Source organism: Globicephala melas, chromosome 11 (assembly GCF_963455315.2).
Source record: "Globicephala melas chromosome 11, mGloMel1.2, whole genome shotgun sequence".
Taxonomy (NCBI): Eukaryota; Metazoa; Chordata; class Mammalia; order Artiodactyla; family Delphinidae; genus Globicephala; species Globicephala melas.
The window spans coordinates 11,437,518-11,457,607 of record NC_083324.2 but is presented as its reverse complement, the minus strand read 5'-3'; the positions used below and the strand labels follow the sequence as shown (position 1 = coordinate 11,457,607).

The 20,090-nt window shown below is 49.9% G+C and overlaps 2 protein-coding genes across 8 annotated transcripts in view; one reads left to right on the top strand and one right to left on the bottom strand.

Annotated features, from left to right (window-relative positions):
- ITPR1 (inositol 1,4,5-trisphosphate receptor type 1) overlaps positions 1-20,090 on the top strand; it is a 319,423-nt gene that overhangs the window by 286,557 nt on the left and 12,776 nt on the right. For all 7 annotated transcript variants that reach the window (XM_070046603.1, XM_060308111.2, XM_060308109.2 and 4 more), the window contains 5 exons: positions 192-387; positions 1,735-1,827; positions 2,989-3,128; positions 3,698-3,863; positions 6,684-6,844. In XM_070046603.1, coding sequence (XP_069902704.1) covers positions 192-387; positions 1,735-1,827; positions 2,989-3,128; positions 3,698-3,863; positions 6,684-6,844 — 756 coding nt within the window. The remainder of the gene's footprint in view (positions 1-191; positions 388-1,734; positions 1,828-2,988; positions 3,129-3,697; positions 3,864-6,683; positions 6,845-20,090) is intronic.
- LOC115859116 (uncharacterized) overlaps positions 16,232-20,090 on the bottom strand; it is a 193,978-nt gene continuing 190,119 nt past the window's right edge. The window contains exons 8-9 of the mRNA XM_070046782.1: positions 18,798-19,057; positions 16,232-17,507 (exon numbers count right to left, since the gene is read on the bottom strand). The gene's annotated coding sequence lies outside the window, so the exon portion shown is untranslated. The remainder of the gene's footprint in view (positions 17,508-18,797; positions 19,058-20,090) is intronic.

Below are 20,090 nucleotides of genomic sequence, written 5' to 3'. Positions count from 1 at the left end.
TTTTTAGCATCTCGGTTTTCACTGTAAAGACAGGCAAGGGTAACACGTTAAGGGTATAATGCTTTTGACTTTCCGGAAGGGTAAATTGTTTATAAATCATTATAAAGTTGTCATTAGGGGATACTGATGTCCATCTAATATAGAGGCTTCTTAAAATGGTCCCATTGTTGTCCTTTCATTTGTTTTTAAAGCTTTTTGACTTAGTGTACAGAGAAGAGACTCTGCTTAATGTCATTAAAAGCGTCACTCGCAATGGACGGTCCATCATCTTGACGGCGGTCCTGGCTTTGATCCTGGTTTACCTGTTCTCAATAGTGGGCTACCTTTTCTTCAAGGATGACTTCATCTTGGAAGTAGATAGGCTGCCCAATGAAACCATTCTTCCAGGTGGGTTTGGGATCTTCTGAGCTTTTTTAATGTTAAAAGAGTATTTCCTGATTACAACTGAACTAAAAATGATGACTTTGGCAGTGTAGGTATCTCCCTAACACTCAGAGTGTGAACTGAATACAGGGCTTAGTTTTCACTTCATTCAAAGGGCGGTATGATGTGTCAGTGCGAAGTGTGAGTGTCCAGATGCTACGTTGAATTTATTTACTAAAGTCCTATTTTAAACTAGTACAACATTTTCATAAAACAGTTTGACCATGTATATTGAAAGTATAGGAGTATGCATCCCTCTGGCTTGGTAAATCTACCCCTGGGAATTTATCCTTTAAAAAAAAAAATGTAGAAACAGATGTGTACGGAAGTGTGTTCATTGCAGTGTGAAACTGGAAGCGATCTCAACGTAAGGGAGTGTTTCATTAGAGTGTGGTTCATCCATGGTGTGGTGACACCTGCAGATATGGTACGTCTTTATAAACCTTCATGGAAGAGTACCCAGGATATGGTAGGAAATTGCAGAAGAATAACTACAATAGGGTCTGTGTACATTTTTATTTTTAATTAAAAAGCTCATATATGTCTTATAAAATATGGAAGAATATACCCCCAAACTGCAGTCAGTGGCTGTCTCTGGGGCATTTTTTTTTTTTTAAAACAATGTGCACGTTTTACAGTGAGCCTATATGATTTTCATTTATAGAAAAAACAGAAGAGATTTCCTCTTTTGAGAGAGAGAGATACATATTCTTGAGTGATACCCAAGTGCCTTTTCCCTCAATTAAAATACTTGACACTAGTAAGTGAAATATTACTGGTTTTTCATCTGGTAGCCAGGCGCCCTGAGTCCAAGGAACAAACTAGAATTGTAACTAAGCCAGGCAGCCTTTTTCTCCCTCCCAAATGCTGCATTCTTGGCATGTAACTCCAGCCTCCAAGTTGACACTAAAAATGGCATTCACTGCCAACCATCTTAGGGTTCTGAACTAAACTGATCTGGGTCTCAGATTTCCACTCCCGCTTCTCATGCAGACTTGGTATAAATCTTGCTGGAGTCTGTATGTTCAGTAGTGTTTGTCGAAGAGTTTCAGCTGTTTGTCTTCAAAGTTGGAGAGGTGCTATTTAAGTGCGATATTTCTAGTAAGCTTACAGGAATTGACATTTCTGGCTTTTTTCCCATACAGATCACCAAATGAAAGTGTAAATTGCATCTCTGCTTTGAATTTATATGCAGGCTTGTCGGGTGTTATTTATGTAAAGAATTGTTTAATCAGCCGTGAGTTGGGGACTTCAAACATTTTAACCATATGTTGCCAGATTGTTCATCATAAAATTTCCTTCTCTCTCCAGAAGCCAGTGAGAGTTTGGCAAGCGAGTTCCTGTACTCTGACGTGTGTAGGGTGGAGACTGGGGAGAACTGCTCCTCTCCGGCACCCAAAGAAGGTAGGACCTCGCAGCGTTACCATGTTAGTGCCAGGCTCCCCCCAGAGGCTTAGATGGTGCACATGACATTGGAAGCAGATGAAAGCAGACTCACTGCTCAGAAGTAAGGCCAGTAGCAAAGAGGAAGGGCTGGGAGAGAGGAGGGGGATGAAGCGGGGGAAAGAAGGCTATGTGGGAAGAAAATAGCTGCTTCATTGATTCAGCCAGTATTTACTGAGTGCCCACTATTTGCCAGGGACTGTGTTGTACTCTAAGATATAATAAACTATAGTGGCAGGGTCGGGGCCGGGGGAGAGGGAGGTGGGCAAAGAGGTGATTACTAGAGAGGATGCTAAGTGCTGAGAATAAGGATGGAATATAGAAGATAGGCACCCAGCCTAGTACTGGAGTAAGAGTATCACCCAGGAGGTCACAGCTGAACGAAAACAGTAGAATCTTGGGCGAAGGAGGAGGGGTCGGTATTCCTGTTGGAGGGAACAGCGTGCCTGAAGGCCTGGACGTAGAATACGGCATGTTTAGGGAGATAACGATCACGAGGAAGGAGAGCCGGAGGAAGTGAAGCCAGAGAGGTCAACAGAGGGCCAGATCATGAAGGGTCTTACATGTCAGGCTCAGGGGGTCAAAGCTTACTTAAAGGATGATCCAGGTTGTTGAGAGGGGAGTGATATGATGAGATAGGTGTTTTAGCAAGACCATTACCGGGGGCGGTCAGCAAGTTCTTCCTCCAAAAACCAGTAAGAATGGACAGTTTCCAGTTTAAGGCGATTCGTTCAGCGGACCAACTGTAAAAATGTTGCTGGATTTAGCCCTACAGCATCCCCGGTGAGGAACCTGGGCCCTGAGCTGAGAGAAGAGATGCTTATCACTCAGCGTCCTGTCAGCGCCTGTTCGGAGCTGACACTGTAGTTTAAAATCTGAAAACGATAGGGAATATTTTAGATTTAATAGAGGGCAGGGCAATTCTGGGCTTGAGAAATTAGCAAGTTTTAGTGATGAAAACAGTGATGAAAAAGAAAGCCTTGGATGCTCGATTCCTTTCTTTTATTCTTTCTGGCTCCTGTCTGTCCGCTGGTGAGGTGGCATTCGGGAATCATGATGTCCAAATCCCGGTATCTCTTTTCACTCACGTTTCAAATCTCTCCTGACTTGCCCTGTTCGCAGAGCGGGTCCCTGCAGAAGAGACGGAGCAAGATAAAGAGCACACGTGCGAGACGCTGCTGATGTGCATCGTCACAGTGCTGAGTCACGGGCTGCGGAGCGGGGGCGGAGTGGGAGATGTGCTCAGGAAGCCGTCCAAAGAGGTAGCTGCGCCCCAGGGGAAGGAAGAGCAGGGGGGCGGGGTGGGTGGTGAGAGCACCACGCAGTGGGCTCCAGTGTAAACCGAAGACACACAGGCAGGGCTGGGAGCGGTGGTGAGGAGACGTGCGTGCAGAGCCAGCTGCTTTCCTCTCTGGTCACCGTCGAGTTGCAGCCCTGGGAGGAAGCCCCAGTGCGGAGGGGGGCAGCTTCTGCTCTCCCCTCTGTGTATTTAAGCGATTCCTTCCTTCGGGGGCCAGGTCTGGCCTGCATGAACACATTCGTAAACCCCTTAGATCCCAGGAAGCTGCTCTCGGGCACGTGCCACGTGACACTTGGAGAACTCACAGTATACACAGCGGGTGTGAAAAGAGCTGCATTTGTGGCTCTTACACTTTGACACCCAATGTAACGTGCCGAACGAAGCACACGGCGCTGCTGGGGTTTGGGGTGGGCCAGGAGGGCTGGGACGTCTGACTTGGAGGCATCCGGTCCCCTCCTTCTACCCTGAGCTCTGCAGACCCGAGTGCTGGGGACAGGGGGTAACCCGCTGACAGAGGTGCCTCTGTTCCAGGAGCCCCTCTTTGCTGCTCGAGTGATCTATGACCTCTTGTTCTTCTTCATGGTCATCATCATTGTCCTTAATCTGATTTTCGGGGTCATCATTGACACCTTTGCCGATCTGAGGAGCGAAAAGCAGAAGAAAGAAGAGATCTTAAAGACCACGTGCTTTATCTGCGGTGAGTGGTGGCAGCCTGGCTTGTGCCGAGGGGCTGGGGGAGCCCAGACTCTCCGTGGGAAGGGCCGCTGCCGTTCTCCAGCGTCCCTGCCCTTGGCACTGAGCGGCCCCTGATCTGTTCTGCTGGGGAGCGTCTGGAGTGCCCATGGACTTAGTGCAGCACTTGGCGGTCGGTTTTAAGCAATAAGCTTGGGCTCGCAGAAGCATCATCATACACCATTTGAAATGTATGTGTCTCAGGGTCTCATGGTTGTTGGGCTGCCAGAGCATCTCGTGTTCCCATTCTAAGTAACCAGAATGGAGATCTTGCCTCCACCTCCAGCCTGTGGATGGCTTTACTGCAGATGGTAACAGGTTTTAAGTGGAAATAGAGTCCTCTAAGAGCATACAGTGCAAATGTTCAGAGCTTGGGCTTGGGAGTCAGACCTGGTTTCTGATTAAACCTCTGCCACTTAGCTGTGTAACCATGGTATAGTCACTTCACTTCTCTGAACCTTTATTGTTCATCTGTAAAATGGGTACAATAATATGTACTTCTCTGCCTTATCTTGGGACTTAGGAGAGCTAGTTTATGAAACACGCCTAGCATAGCGCGTGCACTGTGTAGGCACTTAATGATGAGTAGTAAACTGCTACATAAGGGAGGTGCATGGGGTGCCAGAGATATCATTTTCTGTATAACTACAAGGAAATACATGTAAATGCAGATTCATCATGTAGGAATCTGGGAGCTGAGTAGTCATTTCAAGATTGTTCATAATGTAGTTACTAAATACATAAATTTCCTACTGGTGCGTCTACTCAAAGAATGATCATTTTTCCATTTAAAAACTTAAGAGCTTAGATTTTTGTCCCCTTAAAACCATTTAAAACTTCTCCTTTTGACAGAATTCCAGTTACAGAAGTCATAAGAATAGTACAGAGAATTTCTATATACTCTTTCCTCCAGTTTGTCACATGTTAAAGTTTTCCTTCATTTTCTATATTCACACACACACTATTTTTCTGAACAGTTTGAGAGTGGCTGGCACAATGCCCCTTTATCCCTATTTTAATACGATATATTTCCTAAAGATAGGACCCTTCTCTTATATATACGCAATATAATTATCAAAATTGGGAAGTTAACAAGGATGTAATACTCTTACTTAATCTACAGATCCTAGTCAGAGTTCACACTTTATGCCTATAATGTCCTTTATAGCAAATGATAGTCCCAGGTCATGTGTTGAATTCAGTCCATTGACATTTTTGAAGAATATAAAAGTTAGTTATCTTGTAGAATGTCCCTTGGTTTGGGATTTTCTGATGTTTCCTCATGGTAAGATTGAGATTATGCATTTTTTTATAGGAACATCAAAGAAATGCTGTATTCTCCTCAGTGCCTCATATCAGGAGGTACATGCTGCCAGTTCATCTTATAACTGGTTGTATTAACTCTGATCCCTTGGTTAAGCTGGTAATTGCCCTGTTTCTCCACTGAAGTTACTTTTCTGCTCTTTGTAATTGAGAACCATTATATGAGGAGATACTTGGAGGCAACGTAAATATCCCATTATTTCTCAAATTAAATGTTAACGCACCAGTTTTTGCATCCAGTTTTTTCCTGAGTCTGTGATTGTGATGTTTGCCAAATGATGATCTTCTTCCTTTACTGTTTTTTCTACATTTGTTAATTGGTTTTTTACTTTAAGAAATAACTTTCTCTTTTCCCTGCGTATATTTGTACTTTTGTATTTGTAACACAATGGATTTGTGTGTTTTTAGTTAATTCGATGGGTTGTATAACCCTTTACTGTCATAATTTATTCTGATGCTCAGATTGCCCCAGATTTTGAGAGCCCCTTCAAAGCAGGCTTCTGTGTTTTTGCCACGTCACCATCATTTATTATGGACTTTCTTACTTTTTTAGCACCATGAGGTATTCTAGATGCAAGCTCACCTTGCATCTTCCCTGACCCAGCCCTGGTATCAGCCATTTCTCCAAAGAGCTCTGGTTCTGTTTAGTGGAGACTGGTATTTAGAAGCCAAGATCTGGTGACTGGGTGTGCTCATTCCTCTTGGTGTGTCACTGCTCCCAGGGCTAATTAGGGTACAAATCTAGAGGATACATGTATCCACAGAGTTCTCTATCTATTTCATAAACACATGAAAAAGGATGAGTTCACACCCATACCTCTAATTCCAATTCAACAATCAGAGTTTATTCTGTCTCTCTCCCTTTCTATCTTTGTGCTCCCTTCTTTGACAGTTAGATATCTGACTCCCAGCATCACCATATATTTATTTATTTGCTCAATCTAAGAATGCACAGAAGCTGTTTTCAGAATTGCTCACCTATACCTCTGCAAAAGATAAACTTACCAGCTGTCATTTAAACTGTATGTCTAGTTCTTTTTGTCCTTCCCCCGTCTCCTCACAAACCTTTTAACGTGTCTCCCTTTTGGCATTTACCTGGGAGAAGGGACTTCGCATTCCCTGGTTGCCTATGTGCACGGACCTGTCACACCCATGCTCATTTAACCCACACACACTCCTGGAACCTAGATGGTGCCTTCCCATCCCCTGAGAAGGCAGCTAAGGCACGTGGAGACCAAACAGTGACTGGTCAGTGGCAGAGGTGGAACTCAAGCCCAAGTCCATCTGACCCACGGCCTGTGTTTTCCTGCTATGATGCAAAAGTGAATGCATTTGTAAGGCCAGCAGAGCCCAACTCTTTATAAAGACAGGAGTGAAACCACAGCCTCCTCTGGATGGATGGTTCTCTCGTGGGTTTTTCTGCCCCATGGCTGCTCACTCGGGGCTTTCTGTCTCTTTTTAGGCTTGGAAAGGGACAAGTTCGACAACAAGACTGTCACCTTTGAAGAGCACATCAAGGAGGAGCACAACATGTGGCACTACCTGTGCTTCATCGTCCTGGTGAAAGTCAAGGACTCCACAGAGTACACAGGGCCCGAGAGTTACGTGGCGGAAATGATCAAGGTGAGCGCAAAGAGCTCCTGGAGGCAGGTCACACTCTGGCCTGCCAGCCCGGCTTCAGCTCGGAGCATGGTACCGGGAGCCAGCGGGGAAGCTAACATCCAGCGTCTACTGATCCCTTACCATGGACCGGGCGCTAGTCTCTGGAACTTCGTGAGTCTTTGCAGGTGACCTTCAGAAGCCCCAGACAGGGGGTGTCATCTCCAGGTTAAAGGAGGAAGCACTGCAGCTCAGCGAGATTAGCACACGGCCGCCCTAACCGGGGCTGGGCTTCTAACCTAGATCTCGCTCTGTAGCCCGCCTTCCCACCTCTATGTACTTGGCCTCTCTTCCTGATGATGGATCCCTTTCTGTTTTTTTCTCCTTATATAAGACCTGGTCTCTAAGCGGTATATTTTTTAAATGATCACTCGGTGTAGTTCGGCCTGGTTGGTCCGTTTGGCCTCAGCCTAGCCTTTCTGGGAGACAATTTGCTAATCATCAGGAAGGGATCACGTGATGGAGGAATCTGAGTCCCAAATTAATCTTCTTGCTGACGGGGAGCGTGACCGCCGTGGCCGCCGTGGCCCGGGAAGGGGGAAGCTGCCGCAGGTTTGCAGAGCGCTCTTCTCAGGCAGGGCTTTGTAGAGGCACCAGGCGTGTGCTCTGGGGGTTCCGGGCCAGCTGTCCTTTCATCCCTGTGGTTCTGAGCTTCATTGAAACGTTCAGGGGCGTATGGTAAAGCAACGAGGCATGGATTGTGAAGTTCAGGGAGTCTGTGATTTACATCAGCTCCCTGAGGAGAGGGGACGGTGAGCTGGGAAGAAAGACTACATGATTCACTGATCTCCTTCCTGTTGCCAAGGACTTGAGCACGCTGCCCAGGTATAAGTTATCCTAAATGAGGCCTTCTGTGTTTTTTTATGCAGATGTGATTTTAAAGCTTTTTATGCAAAGGAACCCCAGGTGAGGGCTGGTCACTGGCGGTGGACACAGGCAGGCCAGTACTCACGGGGCCCTAGTTCTTGAGCACCCAGTTCTGAGGGGCTTTCTGGGGATGCTGTACTGTCTGTACCATGGAGGCCCTTAAGTCTAATTCTGTGCTTCTCATAATTTAATGTACACATGAGTCATCTCGAGAGCTGGTTAGAATTCAGATTCTGATTCAGCAGGCACTGGCAGAACTTGAGATTCCGCATTTCCAACAAGCTTCCAGGGGATGCCAAAGCTGCCGGTTCGTGAATCATAACCGAATAGTAAGAGTCTAACAGAGAAGACAAAACAGATACTGTTTTAAGAAATTATCATCCAAACTGGTTATGTGACTGCCGAGGAGAAGTATTCCTTCTTCTGTATGGACTTAGCTGTCTGTGTGGTCTGTGAAGCTCTTCCACGTCTCTTACTGTGTCGAAGGAAGAAAACCACCCAAAGTGGGGAGCCAGGAAGAGAGAACTTTGGGGGTGAGGAGAAATAGATGGGGTTTCACCACAGAGATGACTTTTTAAAAGGTTTTAAAAGAGGGAAGGTACAGTACTTCCCTGGCGTTCCAGTGGTTAGGACTCCGCGCTTCCACTGCAGGGGGCCCGGGTTCGATCCCTGGTCGGGGAAGTAAGATCCCGCACGCCACATGTGCAACCAAATTAAAAAAAGAAAGAAAGAAAGAAAGAAGGGTAGAGAGACCAGAGCGATCAGAGCAGGAGAAGGCAAGGAGACAAAATAACACAAAGAAGGGGGAGAAAAAGACACGAGTCCCAGAATGCGGGTGATGGATGTCCTCTTTTACAGATGAAAGGGAGGCTTAAGGTTAAGTAAGCTGCCCAGGAAGAGCTCAGAAGCTGGGATGCAAGCCCGGGTTTAATGACCCGGAACTGCACTCCATGACCCCGGCATTGGGAGGACACGGGGAGGGTGCTGGCAGCTCTGGGCCAGGTGGGAGCAGGGTCTGTCCTTAGAGAGGGAGACTGGGAATTCTGGTGCTTGTCGGGTGCAGATGTTCACAGGGGAGGTTTCCGGGGTCAGGACACATTAACTGAAATGTCTTCAGGTCCCTCCTTTTCCTCCTCGTGTCGACAGTGCCAGGTTACACCGTGTTTGATCGGCATTCATGCAGACACAAACGTGTCTGCATTGTGTAAACGACCCTGCCTTTGCATTAAATCCTTTAACGTTTAGAAGAGGTAGCCTGTAGTTTTCACCCTCATCACACATTCCTTTCCTCCCCTTACTTCGTTTGCCTCTCTCTGAACGTGCCCTGTCTTTAAGTCTTCCGGGGGCCAGTTTTGAAGTTTTCTGTTAATCACCTTGCTTTACGGTCACAGAAAACTCTGGTGCACTTCTGGGTTTCTGTCTCGGTCACGAAGACTTAACAGGAGCCTTGTGAGCAGTCACCTGCTGAGGATTAAAAGCCGGAAGTCCCCCCCGCCGGCCACCCAGCATGCTCAGAGCCCCCTGCGTTCCCTGCGCTTTCCCATCTACATCATCCTTTGTGTGAGAGCTTCTTGTCAAACAGCCTGAAAATCTGTAGCATCAAAGAATTCTTAACTCTGAATGTCCAAGTTGCTGAGGAACCAGATGTCTCGTGTGCTGGGCGAGGGCCCAGGAAGCGTTCGATCCACCAGCCGAAAGGCGATGCCATTTTGCCCACAGCGTTCCTGGCGGTGTCTCGCCCTGAAGCCACATGAATCCTTGCCGGGCAGGCTCCCTGGAGAGCCACAGTGGGCTAGGAACTGGGGGTGCCCAGCTGAGTCACTCAATGGGGGCTGGCAGCCCGAGGGCACTCAGCCGCCACGGTGGGGCAGGCTCCTTCCCCCCGCCGGCCTGCCCCGGGCATGGGCTCACTTAGTCAGATGCCACAGAGGCAGCCCCAGATGTAGCCCAGCCGGTGCGGCAGTCCTCAGTATCCCTCCTCGCGAGGCGGGCCTCTGGGAGGAGAAGCCAGGAGATGTCTCGAAGAAGCCAACTCTGGGAGGCTGCAAATACTCCAGCGTCAGGAGGGAGAAGGGCAGCTGACGAGCAGTGTCAGAGATGGAAGGAAAAGCCGGCCAGGAGTCCGTGAGGCCCTTCGGCTTATCACGTCCCAGAAGAAATGACTGAGACGGGCCCTTTGGGTTCCTCGGGAAAACCGCCTCTTGCTCCGTGGCACGAGGCGGTGGGTGTTGAGTTCTTCTTCAGCTCTCCTTTAGCCCGTTCATTCAGATCCCAGAGACTCCTAAGGAACTGGGATGTCACAGTTGCCAAAAGACAACCCTGCAGAACCAAATGGAAGAGGCCCCGGGTGGCCGCTCGGAGGGTGGGGGAGCTTTGCAGACGCCCCGAAAATAACTGCTTGCAGATGGGGTGTCAGGGATGGCAACTAGGTTTTCATCTCAAAAACCAACTGCTTAGTGGACTCTGCCAGGGGCTCTGATGGGAGAAGGCTTCTTAGAAGCCCAAGCTGACTTTGAGAGGGCAGCTCCCGAGGCTGCAGTTCCCTGGAGAACTGGCCGACGGTCAGGGGGCCAGGACCTCTCTCTGGAAACGGAAACATCTGGAAAGAAGGAGCATTTGATGCTCTGCCTCACAGCCAAGAACTTAGCAACCGGATGTTCACCCACAAATTAGTTTTCATCTAAACATAACAGAGAATGGTTTCCCTCTCCTGATCATCCCGTTTCCTTTCACTGGAGATGGGACCTTTCCTGGCAAAGCCAGGCCCAGGCTGGTGCCTCCCAGGCAGTCATCACCACCTAAGAATGGGATCTGGGGGCAGAACGTGGAAGGTGTGCGTTTTGGCTCCGGCCCTTCCGAGCCCGGTAACCCCGGGCAAGTCCCTGGACTTTCCTGACCCATGTATGAATCGGGATCAGTGTCCCCTCACGTGTCCATGGGGTGGCGGAAAGGAGAGGAACGTGTGGGCCCGGGGACAGAGGTGGTAAGCACTCAGGCACAGAGCCGTCAGCCGGGAAGCAGAGGGCTGCAGCGTGGACAGCTGGTGCGAACACCGACTCCTAGGTGCCAGGACTGCGTAAGGCGTCTCGGCTGTTGACGTGCTATTACTGAGAAAAGTCAGAACAGGCATCCTCCAGTGGAAAATTCCTGTGTCTTCCTCTCCCTTAAATTTAAAACTGTTAAGCGTCCTTAAACGTTGAAGCAGGACCAGGCTGACGTTATCACTGTCTCTCCGTTGAGTCGGTCACGGATACTTGTGACGTTTGTCTGTGCGGTTAGGGCTGTCCTCCGCTCGGGTTCACTGCCCAGGACCAGGGGTTCCGGCAACATGGGGAGCGCCCCCGGAGTGCTGTGTGTTAGATTCTATCCTGATTATACTGGGTTAGCTGGTGGGTTCGTCTCTTGGCTTTGCGCACATGATGGGAGGTGGCACTGTGCGGAGGTGACTTCGGGACGCTCAGCCTCTTCTGTGACTCTCTAAGTTACAGGACTCCCAGCGCCACCCGGTAGTGCAGAGCCGGTCTCAGATTCGTTGACTCAGGCCCCAGACAGGGCTGAACTTTCAGAGAAATGTGACTACAGAGTGACCTCACTTAGCCCTGGCAGTTCAAAGGAGGAGGAAAAAACCCTGAGTTCCCTTCTCCCCATATGAACTTGAAGTCTGGTGCTACCACATAGAGTTTTGGCGATAGCCTTTGTAATAAGTGGACTGTTTTTTTTAACCCTGGACTATAATTTACGTACCACACGCCCTTGCTTGAATGACGTTTAGCGCTATTTGGCTTTTCTCCATTGCCAGCTGAAATGAGAATTTGTGTTAGTCTATACATGATGATTTGACAGGCCATGCAGTCTGGTGTATTTAACCAGAATAAGTGGTAAATCAGTTGTGAGTATCTTTGCCTGAAGGAATTTAAATACTGCACAGTGGGCGTGTTGTAGGTAAAAGATCAAATGTATGATTCCAAGCAAAGACCCAGCAGCCCAATTTTCTATGACAGTCAAACTCAGGATAAAAGTCAGTCCTTGAAAAGCAGACCTAAGTTATTCTTGAAAGTTAGAAACTCGAGAAGCATTAAGAGGAGAGGTTGGTAAAGAAGACCAAACAATAACTTAAATATTAAGGCATCTATTTTGCTAATAAAATAGAAATTTCCCTTCTGAAGCTTGGAATTCTACCTTGTCAACATAAGGTGTATTTGCAGAGGTGTGTTTTTGAGTTAATTGCCTTTAGAGACAGGGTGACCAGATGGGATACTGCTCATCCGTAGTTCACAGGGGCCGCTCCAGCCCCTCCTCTTTGCCAGGATAGTGTGTGAATTGACGAGGGAACTGAACGGCGAACTAGCGGGGGAGAACCTTCTTCCACGCCAGCCTGATCCTGGGGCACAGAGGGTGCTCCTGTGAACTCTGGGCTGTGCCGTGCTTCGCCCTGACCCGAGCAGACTGGATCATACCGTGGTAATAGGTCTCGTTTAATCAGTATGTACTGAGATAAATGCTTTGCGTGTATGATCTTGTTTGGTCCCCGTAACAGCACTGCAGGTGGCACCATCACCATCTCCCAGACGGGAACCTAAAGCCCAGGAAGGTCGAACCGCTTCTCCAGGGTCACACGGCTGAGAAGTGCTCGGGCTGAGATTCACAGCCAGGTCCGCTGATTAGCCCACCCTGGAGGGGTCCTGACGCGTGCACGTTCAGCGTGGCTCGATCTGTGCTCGCACACATGCCTCAGTGTTGAGAACCCGCAGCCGTTGGGCTCTGGATGTGGTGGGTTTTCCTGACTAGGACTGGCTCATCTCCCGGGCCCCTCCTCTCCGCTGCGGTGCTGAATTAGCTGCCTTCAGAAGAGGCAAGGGCCGGAAAAAGGGGGGTAGGGAGAAGAGCAGGAGAGAGGATCCCCTAGGGAACGCGCACAAGTAACAGGATGGGGTTAAGTCTCTGAGCTGCCGCCAGCACCGCCAGTCAGGCAGCCACCTGAGTCCGGTGCTACAGGGGTTGTTTAAAAGACTGGAGCTCAGGAATGGCAGAGAACAGCTCTTATAAAGGGCGTACCTGCAATAGGTGTTCATTCGGACTTGCTACAATGTGATGAACTTCGTGGGCCTCACCTAAGCTTGGAACAGGGGATGATATTTCCTTTGGTGACCACATTTGGGGAGACAGAGGGGTTGGTTAAAGGGGAAGGACGGTTCACCGGAGCCACAGCCAGACTTGGGCTCCCACACCCAGGGGACTCAAGTGAATGCACAGAACTCCCTGAAAATTAAACGTCAGAGCTTCTGATCCATCTTCCCTTAGGCCTGGCGCTGACTTTTTCTCACAGGTAGAGCAGCCCGCTCTCTCCCCCTGCCTGCCCATCCCCCTACTCCCACCCACCCCCCCCCCCCCAACACACACACTGATCCACCGGAGGTTTCCAGTTTGTTCCATCTTGTATCAGTCACTTGACCTCCTCGGACTTCGGGTGCAGGAGGGAGGGGCGTGCACCTAGCGCTCCCCGACCTCCCCTTTCCCGAGTTCTCGCCTCACCTGTGCTTCACTGTGTACCTGGCAGGCGGGCCCTGGCTGCTGATACTGTGACATGGAAACCCTCTGCTTCTGCACAGATGTACAGGAACGGGTTTGGGCTTTTATGCTGGAATTCCAGTGAGGATATGCTGGGGCAGGGGTGGGGGGGTGGTTGATAAGATCCCGAGATGTGTCTTCTGCTTTCCTGCCTAAGCCGGGAGGCCACGGAGTTGCTTAAGATGCCCGCTGGGCTCCGCCAGCCCTCAGCGGTGGGTGGGTAGGGATACAGGCTGTGCCGCCCTCTCATCCGGCCCAGAAAGCTTTCTGAAGCTCGCTGACACCACGGCAGAGTTCAGGCACGTCGGAGTGAGGGAGAAGTGGAGAGGGATTTGGCACTCGCCCCTTGGCGGCTGGAAACAGCGCGTCAGCATCACTGGACGTGCCACCCAGCCGGCCAGGCGCGCTCTCGCCCCGCCCTCTGCACTTGAGCCGGGGTTCGTGTCCATGGCAGCTGCAGAGCTTCGGTTTCCCCACCCAGGCTCACACCACGTCCCGCCCTCCAGTCTGAAGGTACGAAGCCGCCCCTGCCCGGCCGCGCTTCATGGGCGGCTTCCTCCTGTCCGGAAGCGCTGGGCATGGGAGCCGGGCCTGCAGGGCCCTCCCGGCCCTCTCTTCCGAGTTTCCCACGCCTGCCCTTCGCCAAGGTGTGCGAGGGCACTGTGTGCAGCAGAGAGGGGAGCAGAGCCATGAACTTACTGCTCGCGCGGGGCCCCGGCACTCGGTCCGCCCGAGCGTGGGGTCCGTGAGCCTGGGCGCAGTATGAGCACGGCTGCCGGCGTGTTCACCGCCTCTGCTAGGGTCTCCCCTTGGCTCATCAGCCCCAGGGTGTGTGTAGGGGTTGACGTGTTTGTACACGTATGTAAAATATTTGTTTACACGCACATTTCTCCCAATTCAGCAGATTTTTTAAGCTCCCAAAATGCACTTTCCTCCCTTCCACACCTTGAGCCCGCCTCCTGCCCCTCCCCCGCCGCAGACCCCACTGGGCCGCCCGCCCTGCCCCTTCGGTCCCCGACTCCATAGCCACGCCGGTAACTCCCTGGCCTGCACTCCTTCATTTCCTCTCTGCTCTGAACACGGGCTGCGTCTGACAGAGCCGGGCGGTAGTGCGCGATGCCACTGAGAGGTGTGTGACCCCCTGGCTTTTATGAGAATGTTCTGAATTCGTTCTTATCGAGTACATATATTCAGGATTCTTTAAAATGTATTTCTTCAGAATGAGGCCTACTAGTGTGTGTCTAGGGAATGTGAGAATGAGGAAAAGATGCTAGCATTTAGGTACAGCTGTTTGTATTTAAAGGTCACGACGTGGACAAGGTCTCAGTGTCTCCTTTCACAAACGCACTTTTTTACAGGGCCCCCGTGTTACCACCTGTAAAGTGAGAAAGTTGAACCAGAGGGTCTCTTAGGCCACCTTTAGCTCTACAGTTCCACGAAGCAACTTTCAAACGACTACCGAGGGTCTGCGTCAGGAGTGGATGCAGGGAGGTATCAGGAGGGAGAGAGGAGACCCATGTGAACGAGCTAGTGAGTGTGTGGGTCAGAGTGCAAGGGGCAGGTTGGTAAAATGGGGCGGTTGGAAAGGACTGAGGAATCTGGAGAATTGTACTTTCTCCCGGAAGAGTTCAGGCTGTGGGCACCTTGCCTTCCAAACCCCTCTCAGGTCAGGATGGCGCTGGTGGCGCGCCCTTGAATTCTCACTGAAGTCGTACGGACGGTGACAAAGATGACACCCTCCCATCACCGGTTTCTCAGGGTGTCTAGGCAGGGCTGGCCTTCAGTAAAACCATTTCAATCAGGAGGAGATTTCCAGCGCAGCAGCCAGAGGCCGACACGCTATCTCGCGGCGCCCTGCTGCAGGTGAGGCAGCGAGCGGGGTGGCACGTGGGTGTGCGTGATTGTAGGTCCAAAGACAAACACTAGGTCTTTTTCCCCAAAACAACAGCAAAGAACTTTGGAAAGCCTTTTAAGTAGGCTAAAAACCAACCAAAAAAACCATCATTGTATAAAGAGATCAAAGTTTAAAACTCGTGGAATGCAAAAAAGAATAGAGGCCAACCAAGAAACACTGTTAAAATCCCATACGTAACCACAAGGAACATTCTGGTAGATTGCTTAGCTAACTGAACGTGCAGGGGACGTGGCCTGAGCGGAACATCCTGAGCCAGCCTGGGAGAAGCCGAGTTCGCCTGAGGGCTCTTCATCAGGAATCTCCGCCCCGCCCGCCCTGCCCTGTTCCAGCACAGGCCATCCCCCACCTTTCTCCCCTCCTCTGTGACCTCAGGCTTCTTCCTCCCGCCACCCCAGGGGCCCAGGACCCAGCTGCACCTCTCCAAGTAGGGAGCGCTGCTTTCTCGTGGCCCCAGTGAGAGCCCGGCATCACTTCACCTGAGGGCCCAGAGTGACATGAGGCAGTGACTCTGCAGCTGACTCTGCCTAGGGATTTCATCAGAAATGGGTGCGGTTCTCTCCCTGGCGGGGGCCGTCTCTCTTACACAGTAACGTCCAAGGACAGCTATTAACTGAGTCTGGAAGGGTGAGTGGTCATTCCATCCCAGCTGAAGATTATATAATGGGGCCTGTCTGGGTGATGTCGTCCGAGACAAGAGCAGCAGACCACGCTGACGCCTGCGCTTGCGAGCAGCGTGGGCACCCTTCCCGTGGCTCCATCGGCAAAAGAGAAATCTGTGCCTCTAAAACCGAAACCCTCCCCCCGGGAGGGGGAGAACTAACTTGTGCACAGCGCTTTCCAGTTGACGGGACACGTTCTTACAGCCATTGGATCCACACATTAACCCTGTGAAGTAGCCAGTAATCTCTCAAAAAAAAAAAAAAAAAAAGGAGCAGAGACCCAGGCTGGTTGGCTGACTCACCCCAGCTCATGTCCTGTGAACATTCTGGACTGTCAGGGCTTCAGCTGCGGATCCTAGGACGCAGCTCTTCCCACTGACACGCTGACGGCGTGGGCTTGCTACGGAAACAAACCTGTGAGAGACAGGGACCTGGACCCTTGAATTTCATTTCAGGCTGGCCAACAAATTCCAGGTGTGGGATCCATTTTTTTAAATAGGTTTTATTTTGTACAGGAAACACTGAGCAGAAAGGACTGAGTTCCGTATGCCCCCTTCTCCCCACCTCACCCGCCAGTTCCCGTTACTAACTTCTGTATTACTGTGGTGTAGCTACTACAATTGATAAACTAATCTAGATACGTCATTATTAACCAAAGACAGTAGTTTACGTTAGGATTCACTCTTGGCGCTGTACGTTCTGTAGCTTTTGACAAATGTATGACGTGGATCCGCTGTTACAGCAGCAAACAGAATAGGTTCGCTGTCCTCCAAGTCCTCTGTGCTCTACCTGTCCATCCCTCTAGCCCCCAACCCTCAATCTTCTTACCTTTGGAATCTATTTTTTCAATTTAGTTTTTTTTTTAATATATAATAGATACTATAATGACAATTTTGGAGTCAGTGAGCGTACTTAGAGTTACTATCACTGTTTTTTCACCCAAAGCAATGGATTCTGGGTTTTGTTTGTTTGTTTTCCATGATCTTAGAAAAATGAGCTCTAAACATTATTTTCTTCCTCTTCAATGCAAATAGTCACCCTAACTCACAAGAGGGGCAAATATTTAAAGTTTATTGAGTGTAATATATTCCTGCTTTAGAAAAGTTAAGGATTATCTTCAATCCTCCCCTTCCACTCTCTTCCAGGCATTTTCTGGGGGTTTGGATACATGGGGAGGTTTGGATACATGGGGCAGCCAAGGATCTGTCTCCAGGCCTGCCCCTCAGTCACTCCTGTCACCTAAGCATCGCCAGGCACTCTGCGAAAATCCTGTTTGTCGTCTTGCTTGGTAAGATAAGTGGAAACGCATTTGACACTTGAGTTGAAAGGACAGTCTTTGCCTTCCTGAGTCTTCCCCAAGGGGATTCTATGGCTTACAGGTCCATCTTCCCAGGACCCATCTTCTCGACCATGACCCCTTCTTTGACCCTCATGCCCCCACCAAAAAAAAAAAAAAAAAAAATTGCATTTCTCTAGTCTGACTGTAAAAGAATAAGGGATTCAACAGTAAATGTTGCGTTGTTTACAGGGTAAACAAAACTCTACCTCAGTGGACTTTCTCTGAGGAGGTGACTGATGATCTCAGTTGTCTTTCTTAGAACAGCCTCTTCAGTTGAACCTGGGAAGAAGAAAAAAAAAAAAAACGCTTCTCAGAATGATGAGCATTTGCATCATACAATCCAACTTCCTCTCCTCTCTCTCTGTGTTTCTCTCTCTCTCACACACACAGCCTCCCTCTTTCCAGTCAAGAACATTTCAAGAGGTCAGTGCCGCCCCCGTGTCTAAAACTTCAGTGTTTGCCTTTGCAGGGACTTTTCCAACTTTACCTAGAAAAGAACTAACCAGAACCTTAGCACTTGTGGTCAGCCTGCTTCCGGCTGTGGCTTGAGTCGGTTTGTCTGCTCTGACGAGGAAGTGCTTGCTGTGACGGGAACTGCACTGGCTGGATTGTAGGAGGACCAGGGCAGACAGTGCCTAATGACATTGGTATGCGAGGTACCAGCAGCAAGGAAAGCAAGGGAAGCACACAGGGGCCCTCAGACCCAGAGCGACAGATGCGGCTGAGAGACGTGCAGTGAACCCACGAGCCTCCCCAGACCCACCCTCCTGAACACACGCACGCACACGCACGCGCACACACACACACACAGAGCCCAAGATGAATTCATGTATAAACAAAAGTGCCTTCGTTGATGACTTTCTTAAAAAGGCAAGAGAAGCCAGGATACTGAGATATGTTTTTGATCTGGAATGGACATAAAGGCAGGATTTTGCAAACATTTATGGACCTTCAGCCCCTGGCTGGCCGGGGAACCACGGGCGGAGGCTTCCCTGGAGTCACTGAGCACTCAGCATTTGCTGTGGAAGTCTGAGCTAAAGAGAAAGTGACTGGACTCAGGTGTTCTCTCTCCGCTCCAAGGCCAGGACTGGGATAGTCTTAACTATCTTCCTGTAAAGGTTTCGATCTCTGTGCAGAGGGTCCTGCTGGTGAGCAGCCTCCACGCCGCGTCGGGGCTTATGCCACAGTGCAGGGTGCAAAGCCGAATGGAAACAGAACAGTGTGGCCAGAATTGTTCATTAATTTTAACTACTAGATGCTCCCTGGTAATTTGAGATTAGACTTAACAGCCCAGGATGATTTTTTGTTTTGTTTTGGTTTGGTTTTTTTGGCGGTACGCGGGCCTCTCACTGTTGTGGCCTCTCCCGTTGCGGACGCGCAGGCTCAGCGGCCATGGCTCACGGGCCCAGCCGCTCCGCGGCATGTGGGATCTTCCCGGACCGGGGCACGAACCCGTGTCCCCTGCATCGGCAGGCGGACTCTCAACCACTGCGCCACCAGGGAAGCCCCCAGGATGATTATTTAATTAAAATACTGGCACCACCTAGGACCGCAAATTTGGGTACGTACCTATGTCGGGGCAGAAGAGCTACCGGCACACACCATCGAGAGCACTTGGATACCTTGTTTCCTGTGGTTTAAGGCTTGGACGGGGCCCCAGCTCTGCTTTGCATTGTTATTGGAGGAGGGCAGTGAGGGAGAACCTTTAAGGTGGTAATTGGTAAACATCTTGACCAGGAAATCCTGTTCCTCCCTTTGTACTGAAGGACTCTCATGAAATGGAGAACGAAGGTGTATCGCCAGGATTGGGGCACGTGGTACAGAGTGGCCTGTGAAAAGTATGACATTTCTTTAAAATCTTGGGGTTTCATGTTCTCCAGGGCATATTTTGAGTTTAATATAAAAATATTTTGGATCGTTCACCACTGACTGAAATGGACATTCTAAGAAGATGCATTATTTCTGTCTATGGCTTTGTGTACCCCTTGGGCAGGGCCTTCATGCCCCAGGATTACAGGTGGCAGCCCACTTACAGAAGTACAGATAAAGCGAAAACGAACAGCATCTGATGCATCTCCTGGCCACTGCATGAGGAGCAAAGATGCCAGTAGCAGCCACTTTAAGGCCGGTGGGCCCCATTCGATGGCCTAGCGGATACTCACTGGGCACTCAGGACTTGGAGGTAGGGCTGCAGTGGGGTCCACGAAAGCGAAGAGCCATGCCCTGAGCCCTGCACTACACCTTCCTTGTACTGCATTCCACCCCTTGGGGGCAGGGACCTTGTCTTCCTCATCTCTAGACCCTCAGCACTCAGCCCTGTGCCAGGCACAGAAATTAGAAGTATTCAGTAAACGGTTGTTGGATGAGGTCTGTGCGTTTTGCATTTGTCAGAGACCTTTCTGAAATCACTGCCTGGGAGTCCAGAGATCAAATCACATACACCATGCAAGGGGGTGGGAATCTGCCATGGAAAAATTCTTTTTCATCTATAGTCATGCGGTCGCTTGCTGTTAGAATAAGGAAAAGAAACTGTTCCTTAAACTTAAGGAACTTAAGCTACGTACAGAATCTTGCATCGATTTTCTGTCTTCTTTTTTGAAGACCTGTTTAATGTGGACTCTGTTTGGAAATCTGTGTTTTCTATTTTTATGGAGGGTTTGCTAAGCAAATGAACATGAAATTTGAGAGCCAGGTCTGAGACGAATTCTCTACCCATTTTAGGCAGTTGTACATTCCTCTGCATGTCGGCAGTCGGTGGGCTGCAGGTGAGCTCTCACTCCTTCTCGTACACGGCCCCTCTCTCTGCCAGCGCCTCGTCAGGCAGGGGCTCCAGGTCACTTCCTCCCCTTCCCCGCCACCCAT